This window comes from Lepisma saccharinum, chromosome 13, assembly GCF_977018435.1.
Source record: "Lepisma saccharinum chromosome 13, izLepSacc3.1, whole genome shotgun sequence".
NCBI lineage: Eukaryota > Metazoa > Arthropoda > Insecta > Zygentoma > Lepismatidae > Lepisma > Lepisma saccharinum.
In genome coordinates, this window is record NC_139241.1 from 59506863 (window position 1) to 59529568 (window position 22706).

The 22706-nt window shown below is 39.8% G+C and overlaps 1 protein-coding gene across 1 annotated transcript in view; it reads left to right on the top strand.

Annotated features, from left to right (window-relative positions):
* Positions 1–22706, top strand: part of LOC145997326 (WD repeat-containing protein on Y chromosome-like) — a 151710-nt gene that overhangs the window by 31458 nt on the left and 97546 nt on the right. Inside the window, exons 2-3 of the mRNA XM_083134243.1 lie at positions 6972–7288; positions 8975–9179. Coding sequence (XP_082990369.1) covers positions 6977–7288; positions 8975–9179 — 517 coding nt within the window. The 5' untranslated portion in view covers positions 6972–6976. The remainder of the gene's footprint in view (positions 1–6971; positions 7289–8974; positions 9180–22706) is intronic.

A 22706-nucleotide genomic window follows, 5' to 3' on the forward strand; every position in this document is an offset into this window, starting at 1 on the left:
CGTATAGGTGTACGTGATGAATCAGCAAACAGATTTCTCCTAAGTCTTACCGTTTCCTAGATAACCCCACTTCCGGTCGCCATTTTGGATTTCCGAACATAGGTTCTATTCATACTTTTTCTCACATATAGGTGTACATGATGAAACCACAAACAGATTTTTCCTAAGTTTTACCGTTTCCAAGATAACCCCACTTCCGGTCGCCATTTTCGATTTCCGAGCATAGGTTCTATTCATATTTTTTTCTCACATATAGGCGTACGTGATGAATCCGCAAACAGATTGTTTTTGCTAAGTCATGAATTGGAGAGTTCTATGACAAACTATATTAATTCTCGTAAGAGAACAGAACGTGTCCTACGGGGCAAGTTAAGAGGGCATGTGCATGGCCAAAATAGCAGCTGGCCTCTCCCCTTTCAACGTGAACTTGGGAGTGGCGCAAATTCCACGCCGGAACAGGCGTTCTGCCCGGTACGGAAGTTGATGTTTATCGCGGCGTTACAAATCCAGCCGGTTGTACGGAAGCTGATCTTCACGTGTGATTTTCACGAGACACGCTAAACGCCACGTGCATACGCAAGATCATGGCCTTGCGTAAAAAATCAAAAAATTTAAAAACAATAAGACTTTACCGCCGGGCAAACTGCTCGAAATAGACGCCAAACAGAACACGGCTAAATTGATGATGAATAGCATGTATGGTCAGATGTACGAATTGAAAAACATTCCGGAAGAGATTCGCCCGCACGTCAATCAATTTTACGTTCGAAGGCCGTACGGGAAAACCTTTACGTTTTTTTTTGGTTGGGCACCACGCCAGGGGGCCAGGAATCCTAAAAAACAACAATTATTATTATTTTGTCTGTTTGCTTGCGTCACAATACACGCGCACGCGTGTGTGTGTGTGACACATCGTTCCCCCGAGAGAGGTTTACAAAAATCACGATATACAAACATTGTCGGAGTTGGAAAATTACGATATGGCGCATTCGCTCGTTACTGTTGCCAGCCATAAATCTCTCTCTCTCTTCATCTTACACCAACGTTGGCATCTCTATTTTTCTTAGTTGTAAGTAAATTGCCAACACACTCTAGTTAATAATGCTACATATTATACACACATACGCACACACATACTATATTACCATCCACCCATCTCTCTCTTTTACAGCAGTGCCGGCTCTCTTTGTTTAGTATATGCAGGTTGGCAAAAATTGCTTTATGCGCTGTAAAGCAAACCTCAAGCAAGTTGCCAGCCCCTTGCTTGAGGCTAGGTTAGACAAAAAAAAGCTGTAGGTGGGTTGTCGGTTGTTTAACTCTTCCCTCTCTCTTCTCTCTCTTTTTTGTAAAAGGCTATGGCAAAAATACCAGTAGGTTGGCAACCTTGCTTTATGCACTAAGGCAAGTCTTAAGTAAACTTGCCAGCTCCTTGCTTTAGGCTAGGTTAGACCTGGTTAGGTTAGGTTGGGTTAGGTTAGGTTAGGTTAGGTTAGGTTAGGTTAGGTTAGAGTGGGTGTTGGCAGCTGTCGGTTGTTTAACTCTTCCCTCTCTCTCTCCTCTCTCTCTCTCCTCTCTCTCTCCTCTCTCTCTTTTTTGTAAAAGGCTATGGCAAAAGTACCAGTGGGTTGGCAACCTTGTTTTATGCGCTGTAAGGCAAGCCTCAAGCAACGTTGCCAGCTCCTTGCTTTAGGTTAGGTTAGACCAAAAAAGGCTGTGGGTAAGCTGTCGGTTGTTTAACTCTTCCCTTTCTCTTTTTTTTTCTTGTAAAAGGCTATGGCAAAAGTACCAGTGGGTTGGCAACCTTGCTTTATGCGCTGTAAGGCAAGCCTCAAGCAAGGTTGCCAGCTCCTTGCTTTAGGTTAGGTTAGACCCAAAAAAAAACCTTGGTGATTTTTTCGAGTGAGGAGTTGGCAACACTGCAAGAAAATATACCTCAAGCAACGTTGCCAGCTCCTTGCTTTAGGCTAGGTTAAACCAAAAAAAAAAACCTTGGTGATTTTTTCGAGTAAGGAGCTGGCAACACTGCCAGAAAATGAGGCTCATGCCTTACGAGAGAAATCCATTAAGGCGAGCCTCACCGAGCCTCATTTTCGGTTTGTGAACCGGCCTTATTGCCCTTCTCTTCTGAAAGTCGACTATGTTTGCTCACACAAATTACTACAATTCCGGAAAGTTTTCGGGTTGTATGCTGTTCTCCAAAATTTGATCAATTTGCTAGTCTGTTCCTTTTACGTTCACATTGTCTATCATAATCCACCCAGCATTTAGTGAATTAGGAATCATCAACGCCATCTGTTGTCGTAATGTGTCGTTACAAGAACCTCCAGACAACGTCACGTGAAATTGCTGAATGTAAAACACCCAACGGATCCACCTCTATGAATTTCATCTTTCGTAGCAATCTTTCTGTGCTATCGTAATGTCCGAAAGGATGTTCTGCATCATCATTTTCGCATGCAACAGCCAGACGAAAACAACAAAAAAGAACCAGCTAAAGCTTACAACTTCTCAATGAACCCTGCAAACAATAGGGCGCAATAAACTTCACACCTGTCAAGAATCTTTTCCTTAAATACCCTCATAATTTAGGATAGTTACTCGGGAGAAAAATCTCTTCAAACAATTTGCGAGGGGAACCAGCAAGATAATGGTTGCCTTGTTAACCTCTAAATATACCAGTCAAACAGAGGAACGTAATTATGTACTTTAGTTTACAGGGTATAACTTCCATGTGCCCACGGGCTGTGGAGGTTTTAACAAGTCCTTAAGACCGCTATGCTTCAGAAAATGATACAGCTCTGAGGGTGAACTTCTGATTACAAGGGTACTCAAAGAGTATAAGCACTTCTCTCGAGATCTCCACCCAAAAGTTACCTTACAACTCCATCACAGTGGGTATGCAAGTTTTTTTCTTCTTCCTCCTCGTTTTGCAAATTGCTGTTCTCCTTTTCGGTTCTTCGGCCTTTCAATAAAATCACCATAATGTGCCCATATTGATGTGTTCAGAGTTTTTATTTGCAAAAGGAAGATCGAACGGCTCTTAATCGTGTTAAGTCCAATTTGCGCTTTTTCTTTCTCGGTTGTACATACTTGGAGAAAAGTATTAGAGCCAGTGTGAAGTATACATTACGAGGACCTTTCTGATAGCGTTGTGGTTTCATCTCTGGTAGAGGCACATTCTACAGTGGTTCGGATCCCAGTTTAAGCCATAGGGCCAGTCCCGATCAGCCTATGTAAGCATAAAGTATAGGCTTAAAAGAAACTTTGAAAACAGACGTAGATAAAGTCCTAGCTTCGATATGATATATTTATTTTGCTTCGCTTTTCTGCCACTTTGGCTAATCGCGAAGATGAGGATGAGTGATGATGGAACTGATGAAGGGACACTCATAAAGATCTAACCACTCCGCCACTGAGGTCGGCAGATTAAGTCCGGAAATGAGTAGCATCATCAGATCTGTATAAGAGTTTATGTTTGAGTTTTAAGTCCACTTTTATGCACTAATAGATCAATTGGGATTGGACTTACAGTTTAAAGTGCTTGATCCGAACCACTGTGTGTCTCCACCAGGTATCGAACCCGGAACGTCTTGATTTCAAGGCGACAACGTTACCACTACGCCATCGGGAAGGGCAGATCGTTATAAGGAAAAAGTAGGACCGGTTTTTGGTAAGTTACTTTGCTCAAAAGTAACTCTTACAGTTACTCATTTGCAAAGGTAACTAGATACAGTTACCATTACTTGAAAAGGCACAAACAAGAACATTGTCTAAATATGTAGGACACAGTAATTGTAAATTACTAGAAAATGTGTGGAAAATAATGTAAAAGTAGCAATTTCTAATTGAAATATACGGTATTTTTAATGAATTCTTCAGTATCAAATTCCCAAACTAATTGCACCATTATTTGTTTAAAAAAGGGTGACCTTCTGGGAAGGTACTTATTAATAAAAGTCAGTGTGTGTCTAGCATGTAGTACAATGTTGTAGGTCAGCGAGGATCTGTCGCCTGGTCCCAAAGCTACCATAATCCTCTGTAGGTTGCGTGTTTCATGCCCTGTCCGGTTTTCTGGGGAGACCGGAATCCGATATTATTGCTTCCCAATTGTCATCAATACCGAAATGTTGGAACCACCGGTGGGGAACGATCCCGGGACCACTCGCACCAAAAGTGAGAGCTCTAATGATGAAAAAAAAATACCACCTTATTGCAGTAAAGTGACGAGGTTAGATTTTTGACGTGGATGAGGAAGTCCAAAGTTAGCAATCGAGGTGAGGCTTGTAAAGAGTATTCTCTCGTGCGTGAGGAAGTGTTTCCTTCTCTCGAACGTATGCAACCACGCTGTCCCGTTCTTTGTTTACTGTCGAACAAGTAAGAGTCTCGGACACCAAGTCTCGTCTCGATTTTTACAGGTGTCTATTTCTCGATCTCGGTGACATATCTCCTTGCATGGTCGCATTTGTCCATATCTGGGTCCCAGCAAATATGGTGGATACGTGCCCAATTCTCAGGTTTGTATCTGATTAGGTTTCGGGTACAGGATTCTCGGTTTCTCACTCGGGTTTCCTATACTCAGTTCCGGGTACCCGATTCTCGATCCCAGTACCCGATTCTCAATTCCTCACTTGGGTTTCCGATATTCGGTTCCGGGTTCTCGATTCTCGGTTCCTCGCCCGAGTTTCCGATACTCTGTTCCGGGTACCAGATACTCGGTTCCGGGTACCCGATACTCAATTCCTTACTTGGGTTTCCGATATTCTGTTCCGAGTACCCGATTCTCGGTTCCTCATGTGGGTTTCCGATATTCTGTTCCGAGTACCCGATACTCAGTTCCTCACCCGGCTTTCCGATACTCGGTTCCTCAAGTGGGTTTCCAATATTCGGTTCCCAGTCTGGGCACCGGATTTTCGTTTTAGAATGCGGATACTCGATTCTCCCACCGGATTCGGTTGTTTTCGAAACCTCATTACCCAGTTCAGAAATATTCCGGCCATTATTAACCATGCAGATGTTCGTCTTGTGCCAGATCATTTCCAAGATGAAACTTTTGTTCGTGGACGTACCGAATTGGAACAAAGAGATCAGCGCCGCCTACTTTTATGTTCGACAGACTCCCTTGCATATTCTCGATGATTTTTCGCAACAGGACAGTCGAAGCCACGCCATGCATTAGCTACCCGAGTATTCGGGCACTATAATCAGACAGGCAGCGCCGCCGTGGCGAAAGCACCAATTACGCCCTCTGTGAATGGACGTTAAATGCCGTTTTCAGAGCTGTAATAGTGTTGCTTTGCCTTTCGTGGCCTACCCTTTCTCTTTTAAACTTACAACCTCCGCTCTTTCTTCTTGGCCATGTTTTTACTTCGCGATGGCCACGTAGCCTCGCTCTCTGACGTGATGTTTGATGTAAAAGATCGTAAATTATCTTCTTAACTGTCTACAGATAGGTTAATGAACTAATTTGATTACTGCTCATTCCGTCTTGCTTCGCTGGCGCTGTGCTCTTTACGTTCACTGCAAGATGCAGTTCTGATCTCCTATGACGTCATGACCTACAAATGAAATCATTAATTGTAATGAATAAATCTTGATTAACATATTTAGTGTATGTTTTATCCATTATTATCGATGGACAGGGGCGGTTTAAGATAAAATGACGCACCCCCCACTCTCCTAGTTTTCCTGCAGCCTCCAATAAAAAACGACCATGTAGCTATTTACGGTTTTAGTGACGAAAAATTATAGCCTCATTTGTAAAATACTTGTTACTGTTAATAAACACGTTTATTGTAGGCATGTGTTTATAATATCAAAGTAACAGTAACACTTAGCTTAAACTGCTCCATGATTTTTCAATATAGCCTACTTATTGTGTTATGCAGCAGTAACTGCAATTAATTCTTGTCAACAGTGATCCATCTTTTATTAAGCAAGTATCCACGCATCCGGTGGAGGCACAGAGCGCCTCAGATCCCACTTTAAACTGTAGGTTCAGTCCTCATTAGCCTATCTGTGCATAAAGTAGACTTGAAACAAAAATTCAAATAAAAACAAACAAACTACTGCTTCTGTATGAATTTGCCGTGTTCTTGCAACGTTCTGCACCAGTCCTACTGTAATTCAGTTCTTTATAATAATTAACACTGAATATATACAAATGTGAAATGTAAATTTTAGAACTGAGATTATTTTTCCAAGAGGAGACACGTTCTTTTCTAGCACCCCCCTTCTCCTCCGGATGCCAATGTTTATTGCGTGTTCGAGGAAAAACTGACCTCAAATCGATATCTTACCCCTGAAGTTGGTTCTGTAAATATATTTTCACCTTACCTCCATCCCCGCAATTGTTTCCATGTTTTGTTTTCCTCCTTTCCTTGTTTCTTGTGCTTTCGTATTTACGGAAGGCGAACTGTGGTGTTGTACACCCAACGCCGAAAGAAACAGTAGGTGAATTGTCCACCACCATTTTCATTCTGTCTGTATTACACAATGTGATTACAATGAATTGAAATAATGACGTCAATAAGCAGAGAACAATACCTGCTTCGAACCAACATAGTTTCATTCCTTAAAACAACACAGGATGTAGAATAAAAAAGGTAATGAAAATAGCGGTGGACAATTTGCCTACCATTATTTTTGCAGTTGACTGTACTAGTTTACATGCTCTTACTTGGTTTAATTCGTTCTTAGCGTCTGCTCTGGTGTCTATTTCTCTGTGTCGAATTTCACAGCTTTAGCGATTGATATGCTCTATCCGGGGCCTTATCGCCTTGATATTCTCGTCTACTTAGCTGCCCGATGCGCGTGCTGTGACGTGTCAGAAACACGCGCCCGTGAGAGCCAACCACATTGCCCGAATGCAAGCACACCAGGAACTACAGCGGCGCTGGTATAGTTGGTATTTTTAGAACAGGATAGGAACCTTTATAATCCTTGTGACGTGCCTGCACCGTTTTATCTTTCAGGTATCATGGGCGGGAGCACAATGCTCATCGACGTGGACGCCCCCTTGCGGAAGGTCAAGTCTATGGCAACGGGCTTCCACCTTGAAAGTACCTGCACCCCGTGGAACAGGCACAACAAGCCCAACCCAACCGCCACCCCGAGGCGCCTCCGACCGAAGTACGACAACGACCCTCTGGTTCGATGCCTGGCTGTGCCCCGTCCAATATGGCGGATACAGTCACTGGACGACTTGAGGATACCGCAGGAGCCACAGAGGTTTTGCTTCCACGACCCTTCCATCGACGACTGGCTCTACATCAAGCAGCGACCGGCCGAGGTGAGTGCATAGTGGAGGATCAATGTCCATCTGTTTTGGAGGTGGGGATTTATTTTTCTTCTTCTTCCCGATCAGTATTAGTGCGACAGAAATGAATGGATTCTCACGTGCCAATAATCATTCATGGAATCTTCCCGGAAACGGTCCTGACCAGATGCAAGAGTGGAAAACGCTCAGTGGCGTGCCCAATGGGGTTGTTGGGGGCCATAAACTCCCTTTGGCACAGTATTTATAATAAAGAATGTCGAAGGCAGGAAAAGATGGCACAATGAGGACGATTACTAAAAATAAGTATACGTAACATCCCCCCCACCCTAGGTATGTATGTATGTTTGTGTGTCTCACCTCTTTATTGATCTTTCTTTTTCGGTCTCGAACTTTACTTTCTCTTCTCTTTCCTCTCTCTCTCTCTCTCTCTCTCTCTCTCTCTCTCTCTCTCTCTCTCTCTCTCTCTCTGTGTGTGTGTGTGTGTGTCCTTAATTGTCCTCCTTTCCCTCCCGCATTCTCTTCCGCCTTTATTTCATCTGTCTTTTTTTCTATCTCCCTTGAAATCATTCCTACTTGTGATGACAAACAAACAAATTCTCATGGTTTGGCAACATAGGACGTATTCGACTATCCTTTGCTTGATATCGCGAGAAGCGTTCGCCACCTTGGGACACGAAAGTTAACGATGTAAGCCACTCACAATTTCGTTGCTTTACACCGGCTAGTTGCAAATCCGGCTGGTATAATGGAAACCGCTGTTCTTTTGTCAGAGAAATTTATAAAATATAATATAGGGACGTGTCCGAATTGGCAGTTGCCGCTACCTAAAGCATCATCCCGCGGAATTCTCGCACCGTTATGGTCCGAATCCGTGGTATAGGTTGAGCACCGTATGGAGGGAACAGACGAAAGTAATTATGTTTCAAATCATGGGTGTTCTCTGTGAATGCCCATTCATCAATTTCATCACAATCATTTCATCAGTCAATCTCATCTTCGCGATTAGCCAAAAGTGTCAGAAAACAGAAGGAAAATAAACTAAATGAATCATCAATCCATCCATGCCTCAGTTTGCTGTAGCGTTACGCCCGCAAGGTATGTTGCAACTTTTACTGTCTAGATGCGACGTTTATCGAATAATAGACGCTCTAAAACTCGGTGCTGCTTGGACATTTTATCGATAACACTGCGTTCAGATAAACTGTAAGAGGAAATGACGTGTCACGTATCCAGTTTAAGTTGTAAATAGGTACGAGCGACGAGCTTAGCAACATGGAAATACATGCTAACGGCACCAAACCTGACCTGCCTAACCTATCCACGTAGGCATATAATAGCTTTAATAAACAAACGTTAACCTGCCGAACATATTTACATGCTTATTTCTGCTATTATATTGATAGGTTAGGCAGATAAGGTTTGGTGATGTAAGCATGTATTTCCATGTTGCTAGACGCTTGTTAAATAGGTTCAATATTGTATTGCGCGCCTCAGCCCCAGGGTGCGGTGGGTGGCGTTCGAACTGACACCTGGAGGGGAAAGTGGCAAATGCACTTCTCGGGATCCTTTCGATTTTCGGACGGACTTCAACGTCACAAGAAAGAGGCGGGAAAGAGCGTAACGGTGCGATTGCGGATTCGGACACGGCCCAAGAATGTCCATACTTAGATGTAGCTCTACCAGTGCTGCTCTGTTTAGGTGAGGATCAAGGCCATGAGCCCGAGCTGGGGGAGAAGGTCCCTCTCGGATGTCGAGCAGCTGACAACCATCGACGAGCAGACCATACAGATACGCCCCGAGAGCCTCATCACGGAGAGCGACCTGGAGAAGCTGGGAGAGGTGTTCGCTACCAGGAAGGGCATCTCCGCCAAGGACTTCATTGACCTTGTAGGATCGACCGTAGGTAAGGCCAAAAACCTTTAAATACACACCAAGTCAACAGATGGCGCTGATTGCCTACCGTTCGGTTATATCATGCTCCATATATCTCAGACCTTGGACCGCACGCTAAGTCAGTCATTTTGGAAAGAAGAGAAAGATCAATGTTGTGCCAATTTTTAATGCAACATTTATGATTCGGTTATTGTGGAGAAGAATCAGAAATCCCAACCAACTTTAAAAAGAAATGTTAATAATGACGTTCTCTGACCACAAAGCAAACTTTAAAGAAAACTAAATGGAAACATATCTAAGACTAAGAAATAATTATAGTTATAAGAAACCGGTCGTATAGCTCTAAGAGAGAGCTATACATAGTTATGACAGACAGTTACAGTTCTATAAAATAGTTACAGTTCTAAGAAACAATTATAATTCTACACACAAACACCAAGGACAACAAATAGGAATTTTTAAATACGAGGTGTGGCTAGAAAAAAAACCTGACTGTTGCTACAAAATCTTTTATTGGTTATTTTGTACAATATGAACATTATCTCCTTCAAAGTACTCCCCTGCACAAACGATACACCGTTCCATACCAATCCTCCATTGCTGGAAACACTGCTGGAAATCATTTTCTGAAACCATATTCATGACCTCCGTCGCTTTTGTTTTCACACATTCAACGGTCTTAAATCTGGTTCCTTTCAGTGCTGATTTGACCTTTGGGAATAAAAAAAGTCGCACGGAGCGAGATTCGGCGAATAGGGTGGATGTTCTAACACTGGGATCCCATACTTGGCCAATAAAGACTGCCGTGTGGGCAGGAGCATTGTCCTGATGAAGAATCCATGACTTGCTTTTCCACAAATCAGGTCGTCGTCTTCTTACTCGCCCAAGAAGGGTCGTTAGCACCGTAATGAAATAAAGTTGGTTGACAGTTTGACCTTCGGTTACACAATTCGAATCAATTCACCGACATTTGCAAAGGTTTGATTTCGTTTTTGACGTGCAAGACCGTCCAGGACGCTAGTCGTCCGCGATCACTTCTCGTCCCTCTTCAAACCTTTGAAACGAATCAAACACTTGAGTGCGTGATAAACACTCATCTCCGTACACTTCCTTCAACAAATCGTAAGTTTTTGTGGCGGATTTTCCGAGTTTCATATGAAATTTCAGATTGATATGCTGTTCCACTTTCATACTTAATTTTTTTTTTTCGGACGGAGCACAGATATATGGTTCACTTCGTCCACAAGCTACAGAGGAACTGAGCACCCTGGGCAATCACACAGGCGATAGGCAAGATATCACGTTATACACTAATGCACCGCTTGACTTTGACGCGCTTGCCGTTTGTCGACAGCAACATCAATCCGGTTTTTTTCTAGCCACACCTCGTATATCGAAGAGAACGAGCTAGGGATGGCCAAACAGATCCGGATCCGGGTCTGAAAGTTTTGGATCTGGATCCGGATCCGAGAGTTTCGTATCTCAATCCCATTATAATATTACCACACCTTAAAAGGTATTATGATCTTCGATTACAAAGAAATTTTTCATTAGTTAGTCCTACAAGAATTTTTTCAAGTGTTGTTTCTAAAATACTTTGCTACGCATCGGCTAACACACTCGTGCACAAAAATAATCTTTCTTGTTTAACATAAAATGTCAGAGGTGATTTTGTAAATGCCATTGAAACGAATATGTATTCATTCGAATGTATTGCAAATGGAAACACACATAAATTTGAGACATTCCATTCCAGGATGAAACCTTTAACACATGTAACAAGATAGAAATGTTATACAAAAATTATACAATGGTTCTACAGTTACAGTTTTACAAATTAAAATAAAACATTATAATATATGCAGTGTTATATAATTACAAAGTGTAAGACTAACAAGGGAGGTTATCTAAGTGTCCCCCTTCGATTTCCATGAAACTTGGCAGGCGTATAGTGGGGCCCAAAGGAAGAAATAGGTGTTTTTTTTTGTTTCAGCTAAAAAACGGTTTTAGGGGGCAAAACCCCTCAAATGTCAAGATGAGGACAAATTGAAGTGAGGATCTGACCCCTGTGTCCCTCCGATTTATATGAAACTTGGCAGGTGTATAGTGGGGCCCAATGGAAGAAATACCTTGTTGTTTTGTTTCAGCTAAAAACTGTTTCAGGGGGCAAAACTCCCTCAAATGTCAAGATGAGGACAAACTGAAGTGGGGATCTGACCCCTGTGTCCCCCTCCGATTTCCATGATACTTGGCAGGTGTGTGTATAAACGGGCCCAAATGAAGAAATACGTGTTTGTTTTTTTTGTTTCGGCTAAAAATCTGTTCGAGGGGGCAACCTCCCCTCAAATGTCAAGACGAGGACAAATTGAAGTGGTGATCTGACCCCTGTGTTCCCCTCCGATTTCCATGAAACTTGGCAGGTGTATAGAGGGGCCCAAAGGAAGAAATACGTGTTTTTTGTGTTTCGGCTAAAAACTGTTTTAGGGGGCAAAATCCCCTCAAATGTCAAGATGAGGACAAATTGAAGTAAGGATCTGACCCCTGTGTCCCCCTCCGATTTTCATGAAACTTCGCAGGTGTATAGAGGGGCCCAAAGGAAGAAATACGTGTTTTTTTGTTTCGGCTAAAAAACTGTTTTAGGGGGCAAAACCCGCCTCAAATGTCAAGATGAGGACAAATTGACGTGGGGATCATCTGACCCCTGTGTCCCCCTCCGATTCCCATGAAATTTGACAGGTGTATAGAGAGGCCCTATGCCTCCTGTTTCTTCCTATGCCATATTTACGTGGTTTCGTGGTCAGATCCCCACTTCAATTTCACCTCATCTTGACATTTGAAGGGGGGGGGCTCTATACACCTGCCAAGTTTCATGGAAATCGGAGGGGGGGACTTAGACCGAAAATTCCGGAACCGGATCCGGATCCGAAAGTTCTGGATCCGGATCCGAAAGTCTAGATCCGGGTCCGAAAGTTCTGTATCCGGATCCGAAAAATTTTAGGATCCGGATCCGGATCTCGCCATCCCTAGAACGAGCAATTTTATGCCAATACTGGGTGCAAAAATTCTGATTCTGCTACTGTGAACGAGAACCAGAAATCATACGAACTTCAAAAAAAAATAATAATGAAGTTCTCTGAACACAAGAGAAACTTTAAAGAAACTTGAAGAGTAACATTTCTAAGACTAAGAAACAATTAAAGTTCTACACACAAAGAAAGAGTACAACAAACAGGAGCGTTGAAACAATATCGAACCATACTCTGCAATTTATGTAATCGCCACACCATAGTGTTCGAATATACGTAAAATAAGTATAATGCAAATAAAAAAGAGTTGTGTATTAGTAGTATGATTTGTGATATTATTGGCGCGATAAATTATGAACCCCCCTCAGGCAGATTTGGCTACACTTAAAACTTGCTCAACATGCCCATATCAGCTTTTTGCTCAAGTGTGGTACTCCGTCTAATCCAAGATTTTTGTAAAAATGCCCTCGGGAAGTTCCTGTGAAATGATGAGCCCCCTCAGATTGATTTGTCTACACTTACAAAAGCCACATCTGCCAGATTGTTGTCCATAAGCCTGTCAAAAATATGCCCCTCTTGATATTGTTTTGGCCACACTTAAAACTAAGCCAAAAATGCTTATAAGAGCTTATTGCCTCTAGTGTAATACTCTGTCAAGTGTGCTTAAATACTTGACAGTCAGTTCAGAGAATTAATATGTTAATCTGAATATTTTAATTGGACACCAGGCTCAACTCATATATCTAGTACTAAGACAATGTAATATGCAGAGGCCTTCTAGAATTGCTCTGTGACTCTCTCATTTCTTACATCATAAACATATGATTTTTCACCTATGAGAATAACACTACATATAGTGTCATCAGGGAGTGTATTGTGGAATTCACAGATAATTTTAATGTTTGTCCTGTCATTAACCACAACTTGTTTCCTTTTTGAAGTGTTGATGACAAACATGGGTCTCTGTGCTTTGAATTCATCTGGTGTGTAATACATGTCAGTATTGCCAGTGGTGACCCTTTTGTATGCTGTAAATGCTTCATATAATTTGAGGAAATCATCCTTGGACATGTCTAAATTATAATTTTCTCTAGGAAATACCTCATTTCTGCCATTTTTAAGATATATGTTCTTGATGTTGCAGTTATCAAATCTACTTGAATTTTTTTCCTGATTATTGTGTCTTCCAGTTTGAAACAGTACCACCACAAAATCCGGCATGTCATATTGTATACTGGAGAATGAATTTGTAGCATCAAACTCATAATAAGTACCAGTGGCAGGCTTCTGTACACATTGATATGTATAAAATTGTAAAGGTACTTGTGGATTTTTTATTATATCTGCTTTGTATTTAAGAGCATAACTGGCTTCATATTCAACAACTGGAATTCTTAGCTCCATAGTCTGAATAATGCATTTGCCTTCATCAGGTAGGGTATTGGGCAGAGCTTCCCCTGTAGAGTTTAATGTGCTGTACCTCATCAAAGCATTATTATCATTGGCAGCTCTTCTAAATGTGATTCTTAAACCACCCTTCCACATAATATCTTTGTAATCTGAGAAGAATCCTGGCAACAGGCGCATAGGGAACAGCACTGTGTGGCTCTTAGATATAATTTTATCACCAGCCTCAAATCCACCTATTTTGTAGTAAGAAGCCTCGGTTTTGGATAATTTTAGTGTGGCCAAAGCTGTGGAGGTAATGCCGGGATAATCTACTCTATTTATAACAACACCATGTTTTATGATCTCAATTTCAGAGAACAGATGTGGCACAAAATTGTCCACCAATCTTATATTTGAATTTGCCGGATAATCTGTACCATCGAGCTTTACAACATCAAATTTGATGTATATATCTGCTCTGTGGGGGTGTATAAAGCCATCCCCTACATCAAGATCAACCTCAATCTCTGTGTTGGGTTGATTTAAATTTGCAAAGGTCCTCCTGTTTGGGGGGAATGATTGTAGCTCATAACTCTCAATATTTTCCATTTTTTTTGTATGTATTTTTATTTAAATATTAATCTCTATGATTGCAGTTGTAGTGGCTCCAGCAAAATCAACTAATTCTTCTTTTTCATTAGTGACCATCAATTCAATGTTATCTATTCTATTATGGCACACAGGAAAATATAATGTTGGGGATGGAGTGTAGATGATGGGCTCCATAAATTCAGAATTAGGTTTAAATGTTGCAATGATGCCAGTTTGTTTGTGAGTGCCTATGCCATTTGATTTGGTGATCATACCCTCGGCCACATTACAGTGAATATTCAGAGTCTCTATGGCTAAGAATTTAGGTATATTAATAGCAGTGTGTTTGATGGCTGGTTCAAGTTTTGTGTTGTTCTCAAAGCCTAACAGCTCTCCTATAGTATCCAGATTCACTGTTTCTGTAGCAGATACAATCTCTACTCTGTGAGTGACAGAATTTTGAGTTAAAACTATGCCTCTGGGTAATTGAGCATTTAGAGTGGACAGATTATACTGCCCTGGAGTGATGACAATATTTTGATCACCAACTGCAATTTTGTTGTTGTGGTGTGTAATATTAGGGATCAAGTACATGCCATAAAATGCTCTGAGAGCTATTGTTTTGGGATATACTATATCATCATGTAATTTGAGTTTCAATATTGAATTTTGGCTGGTGAGATGGAATACCCCCATGATGTTTTAAATACCACAAGGCTTTTTGAAAAACTTCAATTGATGGTTTATTTATTTGAGACATATATGTAAGAACAGATAAACACAAATGTCCACAATTAACATCTTTGAAGTTTTGAACACGGGCATTATTGTAATAAAGATTAGCTGATTTTAGATATTTTACTAAATTTTCAGGTGGAACACCTCCAAATGAATCAAACACAAATGCCTCATTGTTTAAATATTTAAGATAACAAATCCAGAGAGTGCCCTGATTTTTGTACTTATCCAAATTAACAATGCCACACTCTTTGTTGAGTGGTTGTTCTGGTAAAGAATCAGACATGTACACACCTGTAAAATGTTTGATGCCCAGTGGCTTGATTAAAGCTTCAATATCTTGGTTTGTAAGCGGCTCTTGTTTTTTTTAAACTTTTTCATGGCTCTCTCTCTTGTTTCTCCATGGCCAGGTTATGGCGCGTCAATTCATCTAATTCTGCCCTATTTTTCTTGGCATCTATTACTGTTTTTGCTATGGCAGCTGATCCCCCAGCCAAGCTCCCAACAGCCCCAAGTGCTGCTAAGATGGCCGGGATAATAAATATGAAACCCCCCACATGTGATTTTTTTCTAGATTTTTGTAATTTTTTTAATTGGGGGGTACTAAGCAACAATTTCATACCATGACCCTTGGCAATACAAGAATTTTTTTTCTTGCGCTGCTTTTTGGTTAAAAGACTATCAATAGTTTTAAGAGATTTAAGACCTGCATAAGGTATTTGATACATAACACCCTTGGCCTTCATTCTAGGTTTATTATATATATATTCACAACCCCCACCCCAGTTTTTGTTTGGTGTTCACAGCTATGGTGGTCCCCAATGCTGCTATTCTCTCACTCAAAGAAGCATCTTTGCTTACAAATCTACCAAATGCAGCCTCTTCTAATTTTTTGTCTGCAACATGTCTCTTGTCTAGATCAGAATGTGTGTTGTATGCTATGTCATGGTCTCTACAAGCAGCATCTAGGGGATTAACACCAGGATCACCTCTGTTTAATCTATGCTCCAATTTTGTACCGGGACCACAATACTGATAGCCTGGAATATGTAGTTCAAATGACAGCTTGTTTATAATGTCATTAACCAACCCCCGACCCTCAGAAATATTCCAAAATTTAGGAGGTAGACTATTAATAATTTTTATAAGATATCCAATCCCCTTAGTGTCATTCACTATAAAATTAGACAATTTTGTGCTTATCATGTCCATAATTCCAACCTTTTCATTGTAAAAATTGTGGTTGCCAGCATTTTCCTCTCCAGCTATCACCAATAACCTATCTACAAGTTTCCTGACATCATCAACCCACACAAATTCTTTAGGCAGGGTGTTGTATTGTTTGATTCCACTGCCTGTCTTAATTTGTGACCATATGGGCTTGATTAAGTTGTTGTATTTTGCTCCACTGCTAGACTTGACTCTTTTTTGTGTGGGATCATTGTTCTGGTATAGAGCATCTGATTTTATTAATATTTCTTTGTAATGCTCATAATCTTGATCTATATAGCTGCCAGGTCTCTTCCTAGTCATCAGTTCCCACAACCCAGGTGTGCCGGGATATTTAACAAAACCACCTTTTTCTCCAAGATGAGATTCTGAATATACAATTATATCATCTCCCATAAATGTTACTCTGAAATTGCCAATTCTATGTATGATGCTACCATCACGCTCTGTGTCAGCATATAAGCCAAAGACCTCATCTTTGTTGTCTTTAGGTGTGCTTAAATATTTTTGAGCAAGAAGACCCAATTCAATAGGATCCTGGGTAGCTACAATTCTTCGAGGAGCAACAGGACTAGGTGTATGAATACTGGAAAGTGGGGTGATTGGATAATCTAATATGTTCCTAGCAGCTACAGGTACAAGCTCTGTGATCAAATTTTGATTTTGCTCTGTAACAGTTTTGATATTTTTACCTAATTCACTAATAGCATCAATAATAGGCTGTTCTGTTTGTTTGTGTTGTTCATAAATTCCTCGGTTCTGTGATTTCCATCCCTTAAATCTTTTTACAAGATAATCTCTTAATTTAAGATCATCAATGATTGGCCTTTTCATGGTTATTTATATATGTTTCAATGTCTAGAAAATTGTTGATTTTATTTCTGTATTTGCCACTATTGGGTTTTCTTGTCATATCAATTGTGACAAACCCATAACTGTCCTGTTTCCAGCACCTACTGCAAAACTTAGAAAAATCATTGTAGCTCAAGTCCCCACCTACATATTCATCATGTATGTGTTTGAGGTTGGTATGATCTTGATGAAACACACATATAAAATTGCTGTTGTCTCGGATCAGCTGCTTCGGTATTTTAGAAAAAGTCTGTGCCAGGTAGAAGCAATCAATGTTTTTGTGTCGGCCCTGTGTAAAGAAATGTCTAACCTTGTTTTGATTATCCAGTATAATGTCATCAAACACAACAACAGAATTATCGAGACATTCATGAAGTGGCTTAACATCTGATTCAAAAGTGGCAATATCCAGTCCATCATATAGCTTCATCAGCTGCAGATATTTTAATTGTTCCAAGCTCTTAGAGAAAACATACAAGTGCCTGTTTTTCCAGTCTAACCAGTTGGGTGCCAATAAAAAATTATCAATCATTAGTGTAGTTTTACCACAAGCTGATGGCCCAACAATAAGACATCTAATATTATCAGGCAGCAACTTGCCATTTCTCTTAATCTGCTGTTCAGGTTCTGGCAGCCTTTTTATAACATCCCAGGTGCTCATATTATCACTTTGTCTGCATCGATCCAGCTGTGTTCTGGAAGTCCTAGCCATTTGACAAATAACTTGTTGCCTTTTCTGCGGATGATTTTTTCTATGAGATAAGTGTCAGGCTGTTTAGTTTTGTTGAGTTCTTCTTCATAGAACCGGCCTTTGAGAATTTCTCCTCGGTGGTCTTTTATTATATATGTGTTAAGGGTCCCAGGTTTAATTTGAACCACTGTAAATAATTCAGTGCTCCAGTTTCTTGTAAAGCCTCTTTTGAATAAGTGCTTATATTTGTTGATTCTTACTTGATCACCCACCTTGTATTTGGCCTTTCTTGTTGTTGGCTGGTATCTAGGATAATAAACAGTCCTGATCAATTTTTGCTCATCAGATGAAGTTACTTCAGAGGGTTTCATGTTGATTGTGGAATGGACCGAGTTGTTATATTTATGTAGAAGTTCTGGAAGAATATTAAGCCATTTATAATTACCTTGAAGTGTAAATTGTTTATACATAAGATTTTTTAGGGTTTTGTTGAATCTCTCTACAATTGAGGCTTTGAGATCACTGCAACTCGAATAATGTTGTATTGACTGGCTTTTAATAAATTGTTGGAACACAGAATTATAAAATTGTTTGCCATTATCTGTTTGCAAATAGCGCGGTGATCTTCCACTCTGATTGATGATTGTCCTGAAGGCTTCTGTAACACATTTTCCAGTCTTGGATTTGAGTGGCACAGCCCAGGCAAATTTTGAAAATTTGTCTATGACAGTAAATAGATACTTGTAGCCCTTGTTGATTTTGTCTAAGTTTTTCAGCTGTCCACTTGCCATCTCAATCAAGTCGCTCTGCCATAAATCATCTATGCCTTTTGTGACTACTGGCAGTCTCTTATAATTATGTCTGGCTTGTCTGTGTAATTCATCAACAATAATTTCTCTAGACATAATATGAAAACAAGAATATTGCAACTATGGGGTGTTCAGCAGCTGATACTACAGGATTTTCTAAATATAATTTGTCTCCTATTTGTATATGAAATTCCAGAGAGCCATCATCTTCAGCATAAGATGTTTCTAATGTATTGGGATCTGTAAAATCCTCTAACACTACACTGGTGATTTTTGGTTTGTTGTCAGCATTTGTTATTGATAAGGTGGGGTAGTGGTGTGCCTGTGGTTGAAGCCAATATTTGATCTTGATTGGTCTCAGTGTGCCCCCAACAAAAAACTGGTAATAAAATTGTGCAGGGGACAGCATATATATTTTGCCACCTGGTGTAAATGGTGAATCATATTCTTTGTTGGGGATGCTGTACAATTCAAGAATTACTGTATGTTTTGGATTCTCAATTATGCCGGTTATTTCTTTTTCTGCTGTAAGCAATCTGCTTGTTACAGATTCAAGGTGCTCATTGATGGTCCTAACAACATCATCATGGCCTGGCTTGATTTTTATGGCCATCTCTTGAAGCTGGGTGGCAAAAACAGACAGAGCATTTGCTTGATTGGATTCCATGGTCCCTAGCTGTTGCTTGATATTAGCTACAATTTGTTGCAAATTTTCAACAACTGCCAATTTTGAATTTTGAGCAGTAAGATCATGGACCTGTCTTCTGATATCCTCAAACAGGGCATGCAGTTCATTAATATGTTGATTAGTTGGTAGAGTGGCCACTGTCTGAGTAAGTTGTTTGATCTCTGTCTGGATATTCTTGATATCTTCTGATTTCAATATGCGATTCACTGCTCTCTTAATATTTTTAAGTTCCTGTGATGTAGGCAGATTTGTTACAGTATTTTGCAAAGATTCAAGTGCCAATTTCACATTATTTAATTCAGAAGCATCAGCCACATTTTGCATAGCATTTTGGAGCAGGGCTATATCTGCCTGAGTGGGTGTTGATTGTTGTAAAATTTCAAGCTTTGTTTGGATATCGTCGATCAAGTGATGAAAATGAGATAGCTCAGTTTCAGTGTTGAGGTTTTCAAGCTTTGTGATCTGTTGCTGGACACTGACAAGTGTGTCTACAATACCAGGCAGGCGGGATTCTAGAGATTCTTGTACATTTGTCAAATCACTTTGCACTGCTGCTATTGTACCCTCAAGATGGGTTATGGTACTTTGAATTTTTCCAAAATCTTCATATGTTTCAAGTTGCAGCTTGATGTTTGCAACACTCCGAGTTATTGCACTCAAAGCATCAGAAGATGGCAAGTTGTTCATAAAATTTTCAAGTGTCTCAATTTTTTCTTTAACCTCGGCTATGGCATTGTTCAAGGGGTCCAGATTAGGTATCTGGAGTGATTGAATCTGTTCCTTTAGAGTGGAAATCACTAGATCAAAATCTTCTTGTGATTTTATGCTTTTGACAATTGTTTGGAGCTGTGTCTGGACATTATTTATCTGCTCTTCCAATTGCTGTTTCAATTGCTCAGAGTTGGTGGCCTGGGTCTTAAATTTGGCTTGAAGAGCTGCTACAGCCTCTTCTAAACTTTGAAAATTATCTAATGTGGCCAAGTCAGTATATTTTTGAAGCAGCAATTTGAGTTCTGAGTCAATTTTAAGAAGAGGGTCCATGCATTGTGATTGCAAATTTTTAATTTCTAGTTGAAGACTGGCATTGAGTGTGGTTTGTAAAGCTTGTAAATCACTTCTTAATTTCTTGACTCTGACATCAAGCATCAGAATCTCATCACTGTGATCTTCATGCCTTGTATGGCCAAATATATCATTAGGCATTTTTGTTTTAGTGGTTATTTATTATTGAATATCTGATTCTTAATTCTATAAAAAAAAATGTATAAGCTTGTCATATGATCCCGGGACCTCAATATATAAGCAGTCACCAGCAGAAACAGTATATACAGTGCCAGAAACCATGTTTGAGTGCTTCATTCTATAAATATTTCTCCCTATTGAAATCTTGACATTACCCTCAGGGGTTGTAATAAATTGTAATTGACCACCTACAGGTAATTGGTAATGATTTAAATTATTGTTAAATATGTACAATGTTTTACCTGTTTCATCATCAACATCTGTAAGTATGCTGTTCAGATGAATAATTAACAAAGCACTTAGTTTAGATATCATATCAGAAGAGGGTTGTGGTGTTGGCAGGTCCATAATAGCCTGTTTTTTGAACCCAAATAAGTTCATAGGCATGTTTATTTATTTCAAATCATGCTCTGTAATTGGGCATTGATTACCACTTTTCAAATCACAATGATCCCATGGTAGAGTATGTATGCCACATGATAAAATGCATCTCTTATCATCATGTGGGTCCAGAGACACTTTTCTTACAATATTTGTAGTCAACAAGTGATCCACACTCTGAATTCTATTTTCTGATGTTCTGATTGTGCTACATGATTTGAGGCAATTTTTGTAATCTTCAAATTCAGGCTCTTTGTCTACAGTCACTCTGCCAATGCCCTTGGCCTTTTTGGCAACAGCGCCACTACATGTTTCAAAACTGTACATCTTGGCCCTTAACCCAGCAAATGCCACAATAACATCACCAAGTGTCTCATCTTCTAACTTGCCAGACACCTTTTTGTTGTGGGGTTTAATTTTTGAATGTTCAGTGGTATCAAAATATTTAAACAATTCAGGCTGTGCTATATCTTGATAAACATCTTCTGTTTGAATATCAAGAACAAAACTATCTGTGTCCATGTACATCAGTTTTACACGATCCTTATAAAAAGGCTTCAACACATTATAAAACAATTTTAACATGTGTAATTTGGCCAATTCCGATATCACAGCCCCTACATAAATAGGCTTATCAAACTTAATCTTTGTTTTTTCATGTTGAAAAGTGCCATATTTTCATCATAAATTATTCTGTAATTGAAGTTGGGCTTTGCTATCAATTTTTTGCTCCGGCTGGGGTCAGTAATTATTTTAACATCAATATGTTTTCTGACATTTTCAATTGTTTTGCTATACACTGAATTGACCATCAATTTAAACAAGGTCTTATCAAATTGGCTCATTGCAGATGTTCGAAGCTCTGTGTTTGTATCAATATATGGTTTCAACCATCTTGAGTGCCTGAACCTCAAAACTTTGCCAATTTTGGTTACTTGAACACCATGATGCATCAGGAACTGGAGGTTTTTGTAATATAAGACATAACCCTGTTTTGGCTCTAGAGTCATCATCAATTTCTTTTGTTTAGAGCCAGGTGAGCACTCAACCTCAGGAATTGGGGGCAGATCAGAAAATGTGTTGTGAAAATCATCAGGAATTGTCAGATCAACCTCTAAGAACAGGCCATAGTTACTGTCATCAAAATCCTTAAGATCTTCAATATTGAAATCTTCAACCCACTCAAGCCCTGCATATGGCAATTTATCCATCATAGCATAACCATAGAGGCTGTTGGCATCTACATACAGTATATAATTTGATGGCAGTGCTGGATCATAATCAGGAATATATTTGTTATTTGCTCTGGCATATCTCTGAGAACATTGCACCATGCCTCCTCTTATACATTGTTCCATAAACAGATACATATCTTGATCCTGGATCAGATCCAATTGCATTTTAGTGTTTAAAAACATTGCAGACCATGCTAGGCCCGGAGCACTGTAAAAATACATTGGATCCAGCTTATAATTTTCCATGGAAGATTTTCTGAATGCCTGCAGTATATCAGCTAAGAGGGTCACATCAAGTTTTAAATATGCCTTGTGATAATCACCAAATGTCTGGCATTTTAAATTGTTCCACATCAACTGGGCATGGTGATAATCTTCATCAGTGATTCCAGATCCTCTGATTTTGCTGTAAAACTCTTGTTGTGGTGGCAGAGAACACTCATCAAATTTAGAAAAATCTGTAACATAATCATATGGATATACACCCTTCCGCCTAATTAATTTCAGCTCCTGATTTGGAAACAAAGCACATGTGATTTTGAATTGATCATCAGATAATTGAGTGGCCAGTGTAGCCAGGCTAGCAGACAGAATTCTGTATGAATCAAGAAATCTTAAGTGAATAGGAACACCATTAACTTTAATTATTTTGCTAATGGCAATAT